The 12071-nt window shown below is 40.4% G+C and overlaps 1 protein-coding gene across 2 annotated transcripts in view; it reads left to right on the forward strand.

The window, feature by feature from the left end:
- Positions 1-12071, forward strand: part of Grin3a (glutamate ionotropic receptor NMDA type subunit 3A) — a 193270-nt gene that overhangs the window by 145565 nt on the left and 35634 nt on the right. For both annotated transcript variants that reach the window (XM_034503974.2, XM_034503975.2), the window contains exon 6: positions 1016-1167. In XM_034503974.2, the coding sequence (XP_034359865.1) occupies positions 1016-1167 (152 nt within the window). The remainder of the gene's footprint in view (positions 1-1015; positions 1168-12071) is intronic.

Here is a 12071-nt window from a genome sequence, read left to right on the forward strand (position 1 = left end):
TATGTAATATCCCAATCACACAACTATTTGACAATTTATTTATTCAAGGTATTGTCAAACATTATTTGAGTTCTTTCTGAGTTTTATGGTTATAAACAATCTTAGTAATCATATTTCCTGATGTATTTGTGGAGAAATTGTTTGGAAATATTCTTGGGTTTTAATATAAGTGTTCAGCTATGCAAAATGTCACCAAATTGTTTTCCAAAGTAATTACATCAATATGCATTCTTATTTTCCACATCCTCTCCAATATTTGACATTACCACTTTTTTGACAATTAAAGTTAGTTATTATAAGTCCTTGTAGCTCTTTCACTTCTCATGATGTATTATATGTCCATGTGGTATTATGGTTTGAATATATAATGTTCCCGATCAGTTCTTGTGTTTGGTTGCCAGCTATGGGCTCTGGAGAAGTGATTGGCTCCTAAGGGATCGGACCTAATCAATAGATAATCACTTGGTGAATTCATAATATGAGTATTTTTGAGAGGTGTATCTATGGAGACTATTTATGTTAGCCCTAATATTCATATAGGCCCTCATCTCCTGGCTGTCAAAAATAAACTTTTCTTCCCCCATATATACTGGATTGAAAACTCTGAAACCATGAGCCAGAGTAAATAACTTCTCCATCAATCAATCCTCTCCAGAAATGCCTTCACAAACATGCCTAGTGGTATACTTTCCTAATCTTCTAGGCATTGTTCAATCCAATCAAGTTGACAATTAACCATCACATGCAGTATTACTGGGAAAGATAGCTAAGGAATCCCAGACATGGTAAAGACCTCAAAGACTGCTTCTAAAAAAACGTATGGAAGAGAAGGGCAGACTCATTGCACTTTCTCAGAGATGTAGCTGACTTGAGGGCTTTCTGGAGCCCTTTGAGGGAAATGTAATTCAGATTCACCATGCCCTTGTTACTAGATTCAGAGACAATATCATACAAGAATGGTGGCCACCTCTCAGAACAGTATGAAGAACTCACATGCGGTTGCATTTTCTTCTAGGATATGGCATTGGTCTTCCTCCCAACTCTCCACTGACCTCTAATATATCTGAGCTTATCAGTCAGTACAAGTCTCACGGGTTTATGGATGTGCTTCATGACAAGTGGTACAAGGTGGTTCCCTGCGGAAAGAGAAGCTTTGCTGTCACTGAGGTAAGGAAAGACCGCTGATAATGCTGGTGCTTTGTAAAGCTTCCCCCTTGAAAACTACAAGGACAAACCTTCAGTTGTACCCTCTGATTAACAATGAACCAAGATACTTCATGACATATAGATCACTCAGATTTGCTTGAAAAGTGTCCATTTCTACAGCACTGTTCAGTGATACAAGTTTTAGATTTAAATATGATTTTATTTGGATAGATAAAAAAATCTAAATTTCCACTTTATTTCTACAAACTATCCTGAGAGATCTGTTAAGTATGGAAGAAGTGTTTCCAAATTATAGCAAGAATATCTAGGACTAACATGAATAGTGTTTGCTTTAACCTTGAATTGATGGTTCTGGTGTGGATTTCACAACATGCCTTAAAGTCTAACTCAAATCATTGCTATGAATGTTGAGTCATAAGCCCTTTGTCGGTTTAAAGTCTATCCATAACTTAACTACTAATTGCCAAATTACAGGATAATAACTTTTCAAAACTGAAAGCCACCAGCACTGCTTTAATTGTTCAGCCAGAGTTAGTATGTGCCTGGGCTAAGGTATACAAATAGTCAAAATTTTCTTCCTGCTGAAATGTTGTGTCACTACAGTATAATTAAAAGGAAGTTTGCAAAATACAACACTATTTGGATGACTAAAATAGGAGACTGAAAACTGTAACCAGTGCCGTGGCCCAAATAAACAAGTACAAGGCCATCCTGACATTAAAAGGGAAGAAGAAAACACATCTAAAGCCAATAATTGCTCAAATAGCCTCTATTTGGCAAGAATTCCCAACAGAATGCCGCTCTGCCTGCCTGTTTGAAGTCTCCTCTTGAATATCCTGCAGGCATCTCAAATTTCATTTGTCAGAAGTCTAAGCCCCAATGCTCCCTCTTTGCTATGCTTTTCCATCCTGGGCGGTGGTACTTCTGTGCATCTACCCATACATTCAGGCTGCCATAGGTGCTTCTGCCTCTCGTGTCCACCTTTTCCATCCACCAACAATCCACATCTTCTACAAAATAGGTCTCAGATGTAGCCATCTCTTGTCAACTCCGATGTCATCGCTCTGTCCAAGCTGTCATGCCTTACCTGGCTCACTACAGACATCTGCTGAGAGGTCTGTTTTGCACCTGCCTTCCATGTGGCAACTCATTCTTCTGTTTGACAGCCATGTTCACTGGGACAAAAATCTGTAATGGAGACATGTCCTTGCTCACTTCTCAGTCCTCTCTTATGTCATCACAGCTGTGCCATGTTTATCTTAAAATGAAGATAAAGCCATGGCCTCCCTGCCTAGGATTCCCTAAACTTGCTATTGTCTCTTCCCCCTCAAATGCTCTTCACCACTAACATTTGCTCAGCAAATGCCTTCATATTACAAAATTCCACGTAAAGAACTGCAGACGTAGTTCAAAGGTACAACAGTACCTGCCAGGCAAGTCCAAGACCTGTAATCTGATCCCAGTGCTACAAATAAATAACAAGGAAACAAGCTCACAGCTAGTATCTCACTTTTCAAACCCCAACAGAGACTGACCAATATAAATCAACCTCCATTTATGATCTCATATATCTCATATCATTTAATGGCACTAAGTAATAACATAAATATTACTGCCTTAAACATAATTTTAATCAGAGTATTTTTTTAATGTATCTCTCTTCATTAAACTATAAGAGCTCTGGGGGGGAAAAAAACCCTTATATTTTCAGTGCCTCCAAATAAAGTAGGCCCTTAAGAAGTCAAGTAGATAAATCAGAAAAAAAAAAAACTGAACACACCTGAAAAGAAATACGGGTCAATCAGAATTCACAGAGACTATGGCAGCATGCATGGGGCCTGTACAGGTTCAAGCCAGGTGGGGTCCCAGTGCTGAGAGGGGAATGTGGACACAAGCTCCAATCTCTAACCAAGAAGCTATCTCCAATTGACAACAGCTTGCAAAGAAAAATATTATTTCCCTCCAATTGAGTCTCACTGGGTACATAAACCATACATAAACCATGACCAGAAGTAGATGGGCAACATTGAGTGAACTCAATGATATTTTTGTAGACTTTGCCTCATATTGCTTTGTTTGGGCATTTCTATCCTATTGTTCTTTTGCTTATATATAATGGTTTACAGTTTTGTGCTTTTAAGGTGTATGAGTGTGTGTTCCCTCTACAGTGTTGGTGGTGGTGGTGATGGTGGTGGTGGTGGTGGTGGTGGTGGTGGTGGTGGTTTTTTTACCTATTTGTTTTCTAAAGAGAGAAATGCATGGAGTTGGATGGGTGGGGAGGTGGGGAGGATCTGGGAAGAGTTAGGGAAGGAGAAACCATGATCAGAAAGTTCTATATAAAAAAAAAAAAAATAGATGTGTTGAACAGTGTCTCGCAAATTCATGTCTACTTAGAACCTAAAACTTTAAGCATATTTGCCAAAAGAGTCTTTGAAAGAGTAATTAAGACGAGGCCATGCTGGGCTCTAATCCAACAATTGGTGTCATTATAAGGAGGCCAAGTGCACAGGCTCAGAGGAAACGAGGTCTACCTGCTGGAAGGGGCAGAGGTTGGACGATATAGACCCAAGCCAACAGCTAAGGAACAAACATGAGAAAGTGTCTTTCTCAGAGGCAGTCCCACTGGCACCTGCATTCCAAGTTTGTTTGTTTGTTTGTTTGTTTTCTGTTTATTTGGGGGGGGGTGATTCCTAAACTATAAGAGGACACATTCCTGTTGCTTTAAGTCATCCGACTTGTGTTCATCTTTACAGCATTCCTGAAGCACTAATTCAGGCAGGTGGTAAATGAGATAAGACAAAGAAGAGATCAGTGGTAGATACGAAGTTAGGTAAATGACCAATAAAGAGGACAAAGCGATTTTAAAAGAATACCTCAAACTACAGGGTAAGCTAAAACAGTCAAGCCCTCGATGATTAAGTTCACGTAGGGTCTTCCTTGGAGCTATCATGAAAATGAGTGAAGAAGGCTGAAGCCAGACATGAGGGGTACAGAGCTGTAACCACAGAGCTGGGGAAGCCAGACATAAGGATGCATAGCTGCAATCACAGAGCTGGGGACATTGAGGCAGGAGGACTACAAGCTCAAGACCAGTTTGGGACACATAGTAAGACTTTGCTTGGGGGAGGGAGATAGAAGAGGTGGCAGCTTGAGGAAGCTTTATAATCAGAACAGGGAAATCTGACTTTAAAATTTTTTTAAATAATTCTTCTTTTCAAAATACCACAGTTAGCAGTGTTTTCTACATGAAAATCTATCTCTCCTCTGGATAATTGATGGCATTTTAACCCTACTGGTGAGTATTGATGTAGCTTTTCCTAAAGGAAATAAGCCTGGGCTTATACCAGTCAGCTAATGCAGCCAAGAAAGAAAACAAGTCAAGTTGCTTAAGTTGAGCTAAATAACAATCACTTGAAGTTCTCTGGTGTCGGTCACTGACTTAAACTAAAATCTCCAAATGATTCAAATTTGACAGTAAGGCATTACGGAAAGGAAGCCCTCAGCCATATTCTCCCAAATAAATGTCACATCCTAGTCACATGTTCACATTCAAGCTACTGCCATTTCAGACAGTCATCAGACAGACCAAGCCTCATGACACCCGTGGCTCTGCAGACTCACACCTTAACCCCACTTGAACACGGTATCGAAGACTAAGTCAAATACTCACAAAACCGTCTGCTACACATATTCTGCCGTGAACACACCTCACACAAAGCATGATGTCTCTGAACTATGTATTTCTGGGTTTAGATGCTGAATCTGTCAAGCAGAGCTGGTTAACTTCCAAATCTGAGTTTCTCCATCTGAGAAAGGGTTTGACAAAATGGGTCATTTTTTTTTTCCTGAGAGTAAAATATCATTTGTGGAAGTGTCTAGCAAGAAACCTGGTATAGTAAGTGGGAAATAACAGAAATCCTGTTCTTCTTCCTCTAATCAGAGGAAACATCCTATTATTCATAGAAAGACATTTGGAGAGAACTGCAATTTCTTCAGGGTTTGTTGATGAAAATTGTATGTGCCTGTCTAAACCAACCATTGATGAGATAATGTGAACAGCATAATGGATTAGACCAATCAGAACTCTGTGGCCAGTAAGGATACAACTGACCTTACAGCACACCGGCACATAAAAGAAGGTGAAGACCTGAACAAGGGATTGCCTTGAGATGGTAGAGACAGCTGAATGAACATAGAGCTGATAACCAACAGCCTACCCTAGAGACTCTGGAAATTTACTTCTCTCATTTCACTCAGCTCCATTTATATTACAAAATGTTTCCATTTATCATTATCATCATCAAGATTTTTCTTCTGTAAGAGCCCTAACCTAGTGGCCTCAGCTTCTGTCAGCATCCTCCTGCAGTATGAATGTCTAGTATTCCATATAGCATAAGTAGTTGAGAGCATCATCTTTAGTGGCATCCTAGATTTGAATTCTAGCTCTACCAGATGTGAAATACAGGGCATAGTCCTTGGCCACCCTGAGCCTCCTCTTCTTCTGTAAACTGACTGAAAATAATACATGCTTTGTAGATTATGGTAAAAAATTAAGTCAATTAAAGCCTCTAAAACATTGAGCAAGTGCTGGAGAGAGTCTCAGTGCTTAAGAGCACTTGTTGTACTTCCAGAGGACTTGGGTTCAGTTCCCAGCACCCACACAGAATCTTACAACCATCCAACTTCAATTCCAGGGAATCTGATGCTCTCTTCTTACTTCCAAAGGCACCAAATATGCATGTGGTACACAGATACACATGAAGGCAAAGGCCCATATGGATAAAATAAATAAATCTAAAAATAAAATACTAAGAATATATCCAGACATAATAAAAAATTATGAGTTTTTATCATAAGTTTTCCAAATCTATATAGATTTAACAACATGTTTAGAACTGGAGAGATGGCTAAGTGGTTAAGAGCACTGATTGCTCTTCCAGAGGTCCTGAGTACAATTTCCAGCAACCACATGGTGGTTCACAACCATCTGTAATGGGATCTGATGCCCTCTTCTGGTGTGTCTGAAGACAGCGACAGTGTACTCACATAAATAAAATCTTTAAAAAAAATTTTTTTTAACAAAGTCAAAGTAATAGTATATACAAAGATAGACTTCGAAAACTAAACAGAAATAATAAGTTATTTATAAATACATGCAAAACATACCAATACTTCTTTGACAAAAATATTTTGGGTTTTTTCTGTAATTGTTTCTTTAGGGTCTCTCTCTCTCTCTCTCTCTCTCTCTCTCTCTGTGTGTGTGTGTGTGTGTATGTCTCTCTCTCTCTCTCTCTCTCTCTCTCTCTCTGTGTGTGTGTGTGTGTATGTGTGTGTGTGTCTATGTCTGTGTGTGTCTGTGTGTGTGTCTGTTCGTGTCTGTGTGTGTTTGCACACATGCACACTCATCATGTAGGGCAGGGTGTATGTATGGAAGTCACAAAACAACTTGCTAGAGTCTGTTCTCTGGTTCCACTATATGGGTTCCAGTAATTTAACACAGGTTATCAATAGTGAGAGCAGCACTTTTTACCTACTGAGCCATCTTATCAAGATTTTTAATAAGCCAGATTAGGGAAAGGGTCTTTAGAAATCTTTGGTTTGGTTTAATCAGCTGGATGTGTTGGAGTAGAAACTATCCTCAGATCCAGTTTTGTTTGTTAAGACATTGTGGGCTCACTTCCCAGGTTGACTGAATTTGGAAGGGAGAAGGACATTGAAATAAAAAAAAAAAAAAAAATGGGGAGAAGATTTTTCCTTAACTGGGATTTCAGACATAGAAGTAAAGGATAATCCTGGTAACATCTGTATTTAGAGAAAGTAGGCGACATTAGTGTCTAAGAATATTATGAATATGCATAACACTATCATTCCTTCTAAAGCAGTAATTCTTGTCTTATGGGTCACAATCCTTCTGGGTGTTGAATGACCCTTTCACAGGGGTCACCTAAGGCCATAGGAAAACACAGATATTTATATTACAATTCATAACAGTAGCAAAATTAGTTATGAAGTAGGAACAAAAATAATTTTATGGTTGAGGTCACCACAACATAAGAAACTGCAATAAAGGTCACAGCATTAAGAAGACTGAGAATCACTGTTTTAATGGATGATGGTCACTTACACCCGGTTCTCGGCCTCTTGTGTTTGCTCTTTTGTCCTGTTTTGCAATGTTTTCCCAGAAAAAGATCACTAGAAGAAAATTGGCTGTCAGCACTTCTTGTACTTACTCTTTGTACTGAATGCCCTGCACTACAGCAGTGTGTTTATGCAGAGAAACAGAATCATAGTAAAGTCATGTCGTCCACATCAACTCAGCTTGGTTCACATTACTCTCAGGTGGATCTAGTGAGTTATAATGAGAGAACAGTTTAATGAAGATGGGCCCTCTCCCTTCCACCTCTCCCCTTAGCATCCCAGGACAGAGGCACAGGACACAACATCACAGAGTAGATATGCTCTTGACTGCACTTTTCTAAAAGTGCTTTTGACCTTGAAGGACAAAAGTTTATTTCTGACCTCACACTCTATTGTTCCAAATACAGTCTCCAGTCAAGGTCTTTTCCCTCAAAATAATTAGACGTATTTTTTCGATCTGATAGATGTCTGTGTTTGGACAATGATTTATGCAGTCACCTGGTATGAAATCATAAAAGATCTTTTTGATCCTCCACTTCTGGCAGTTAGATATTCACATTTGGACTCGAGTGGGAACCTTGATCTATTCACCTCCCATCTCTTCACAAACCTAAAGCTGTCGAGCTATAATTTCTCTGGAAGATAAACTCATTTTGAAAGAAAAAAAAATCCAAGGTTTTATCTCGTCCCTAGAATCACCCAGGATGTTACAAGTCTGGCTCTCCAGGTCAGACTCTGACAACTTTCAGAGAACAATTTTAAATTGACCTCTGATGTGTCCTGACAGTTCTCACAGCCTAACCGTGTTCTGCCACAGAGGACTCATTGCTGACCAGTTCTCCTGGTGAAAACATATGGCAGGGTATGAACTCGCTTCATCTTCCTTTGACTTAGCAGAAAACAATACAATTTTTTAAATCCCTGAGTGAATTTAAGAAGTCCAGGGAAACAGTCTTATGAAACTTCTTTTTACGAACCAGGGAAGGCAGAAGATTACAGTTTAACATGCTCCCGAAACTCACCAAGGCATTATTAAGATGAATGGTGAGACCCCTCTTTGCAAGTCTCCTCTAAATAATGTTTTGAATAATTGCACCTTTTAACTATAAGAGGCTGAAAGGAAGAGGAAATAGTGGTCTTGGCAGAGAGCAGAAAGCATCCTCAGAGACAGAGAGGAGTTTTAAGAAAATTGTTTGAGACCACATTGTTTAAAGAAGTCAGCACAATTCCAAGATTAGATACAGGGAGGCCACCATTACCACTGCTGGCTGTAGGAAGAAAATGAGGAGAGCCATTCTCAGAACCTAGCAAGTAAGAGGATGGGGCTTTCTAAGAAATTGGCCATTTACTTGGATGCATTTGATATAAATTTGGTGAAGACCTTGCCAAAAATGCTCAAGTCCCTAGGGTCAGTTCCCCAGTACCACAAAGAAGAGATGGCCATTTAGTTAGATGGTCATTTACCTAGCCTTACCATCAGAGAGCTGGGGAACAAGCACCCTTTCTCTGTCTCCATGTACCACTTCCCAGCTCTCAGATCTTCTACCTCTGTCTTAGGGCAAGGAATCCATCTGTGTGGTCCCTGGAAGTCAATCCTCAGGACACAAATCGGGATGAAAAGGGGTGAAAACAGATCTGGAAGACAGGTCATCTAGCACACCCCTTTGTGGCAGAAATGAAAGGGACAAGGCCAGTGAAGCATACCTGGCCTGGCCATCTGAGCGTCAGCAGCACAGACCTTCAGACAGGTCCAGCTTGCAGACTAAGAGATCCAACCATCTTTAGTCAGCAAGGAAAGAGAAGTACAAACCAAGTTCCCTGACAACCATGCTGGTTCTACTATCAGTGTGGGGAGGCAGCCCTAAATGCTTGGGGAAAATCCTTGACCTATCCCAAGCTTCAGATTGAGGTTGATCTTGTTGCTACAAGGGCATCTGACTGAATACAAAGGTTGCTACTGAGGACTAAAGGAAACAGACGTTAGCAAGCAAGAGGCTCAACATTATAGAGAACAGAGTTATATCCTGGGATTGGGGAAAATGTGTATATTTTAAACTTTTACAGAAGTAAGTTACTAAACTTCTCAGTGCTTCTATTTTAATTTCATCCATATGTTTTTCTCTTATTTTTTAAACTGTTTTCATACAATGTATTTTGATCATGTCTTCCAGCTCCCTGACCCCCACACCCCTACCCTTCCCACTTCCCATTATCAAGCAAAATAATCAACTGGAATCTCTGCCTGCCTGATCCCGAGCTTCCTCCACCTCTCAGGTCACATGCTCCTGACTACTCACCCTAACCTGACTTTTCAGCATCCTTCCCTGTCCTTGACTTTCCCAATGCTGTCCTCTATGGGATGGGTCTTCAAGGCAGGGATGAAGTGACAGTCCGTTATGTTTGTTAGGAGGCAATTTTAAAACCTGCAGTTTGTTTGAAACTTGCTATTTAGGGGAACTGTATGGGTATGAACAAAAGTAAAAATAACCATGGTGTTGAAATAGCCACATCCAAAAAAGGTGCATTAAGAGGTCACAAACACAAGTTACTTCACCTCTCTGAGTTGATTCCCTCTGAAAATACAGATGTTATTGTGTTTCCAGCTTAGAAGTAAGAGATGGTATACATGAACACCATAACATGTTGAAGGGGCTGAATACGGACAGTACTTATAGACTTGTCTGGATTCTGCCATGAGCCAAGTATGTGACATTTGCAACTTCTCTGAACAGGTTTCCTCATCTTAAATAAAAAATCCATGTAGTGTGTTAAAATAAATAAATAAAAGCAGTAGTTTCCTATATGAATTGTTAGAGGAATCCTGGCCTAACCAGCTAAAGACAGGAGAAGTAGGAACACAGAGAAGATACTAAGACTAACCTCCAGTCTTTCCATCCATGAGCCAGACTAACTTCCCCAAACCACAAACTGTGCATTTGTTTATGCCAATAACGGCTAAAATATTAATATTTGTTCACTGAGAAAAACAAAACAAAGGTCTAGTTTCCCCACAGCAGATTCATTGTTCTTCTGCCTGTTTTTGGAAAGAGAAAGAAGGGTTATGGTTTGAATGTGCAGCGTGCCCTGTGAGATCACGTATTTGTTCACTGGCTCTCTAGCTGGTGGTGCTAGCTTGGAAAGTTTTAAAATCCTGAAGAGGTGGAGCTTTTCTGGAAGAAATGCGACTAGGAACAGGCCTTGAGAGTTTGAGCTCTGGCCCCATTCTCTGACTGCCTCTTTCCTGACTGCCCATGCAGTGAGAAGAGTTGCCTCTGCCCACTGCTACCAGGCCTTCTCCTCCATAATGGATTGCATCCCTCAAACTGTGAGGCAAAATAAACCCTTTCTGAATTAAATTGGCAGGCACTTGATCACAACAATGAAAAAGGGAACCAACGCAGCCAACTATACATTGAAAGTCAAAAAAGATCCCACAAGTCACATCTGGAAGCATCAAGCATTCCCCCCCCCCCCCCCAGCTAATCTTTAATATATTAACAACTTAAAAGCAATGGTCTGAGAAGTAGCTTTTAGGGCAATGGTTTTTGTTCTTGACAGGAAGGACACATTTCAGCACCAGCACCCTTCTGCCTTTCTCATCTCCCCCCCTTCCCATTTCAATTTAAAATATCTGTCTGCTAGTCAACCTGTTGAAAGTTATAGTGAAGCAGAGAGCTAATGACTGCAGATTACTTTAAATTGAAAACCTGAACATGTAGAGAGCCACCTTGCCAGCTAAGTACGTCCTTTGTAATAGCCTAAGTAATTAGGTTTAATATTTAAGCCAAGCGTAAGGTCAGGTGGAACCTAGCCAGGTAGCACTTTCTGGGTTCCTAAAGAAGCACAGAGCTGTACTTGTGTCCTTTCATAATGTGAAGTTGAAACAGGGAGGGAAGAAAGCAGTCTGAGAAAAAGCTTCACCTTCACCTGGTCAGCCTCTGAAACAAACCCAGACATTCACTCACGCGTCCACTAGTCTGTCTGTCCATCAGCACACACATGTTGAACCTCTGTGTGCCAGGCTCTGTAGGTGCAGCCAGTATGGGAATAGAAATGAGTACAGAGATGAGAGAGAGAGAGAGAGAGAGAGAGAGAGAGAGAGAGAGAGAGAGAGAGAGAGAGAGGAAGAGAGAGGAAGAGAGGAGGTGGGGAAGAATGAACAAATTCCATATCCTGCATGGACACAAGGAGCTGAGGAAGACATGTAGGAACATTGACAAAATAAGGTCACAAGTCACAGAAGATCAGGAAAGAATAAAAGCTGCCTTCTCAGAGGAGGTGATACCTCCAGGAATTAAAAAACTACCCAGGCAAAGTAGAAGTGAGACATTGGAAGTACAAAATAAGTATACCTACCCCCCAAAACATCACTCAATTAGGCATGCCTAAGGGATTCTAAAGTTGCAGGGGGACACTGTCCCCAATCCACATGGTATACAGACACAGCTAAACTCACAAGCAAGTTACAGGTCTTTAACTTTTCCTATATTCTGCTTTGTGGATTCCTTGTAATCTCAAGGCAAACATCCATCCTTGTAGGCTTCATATAGAGCACACTGGAGTAACAAAAAATTTCAGCTCTAAAAAGGGACTACTCCATTAGGGTGGACTCCCAACTTACCACTGTGTGCTTAAGTAAACCAGACTACTTATACAATTTCAGGTCTGAAAGCCATCATGATTACTCAGTGTGTTACAGCACTTGCTGCTGTATGAACTAGGTGTTTTGGGACCAGATGTATAAACTGAGGACACGACTACTCCAT

The sequence above is a fragment of the Arvicanthis niloticus genome, chromosome 5 (genome assembly GCF_011762505.2).
Source record: "Arvicanthis niloticus isolate mArvNil1 chromosome 5, mArvNil1.pat.X, whole genome shotgun sequence".
NCBI classification, from domain to species: Eukaryota; Metazoa; Chordata; class Mammalia; order Rodentia; family Muridae; genus Arvicanthis; species Arvicanthis niloticus.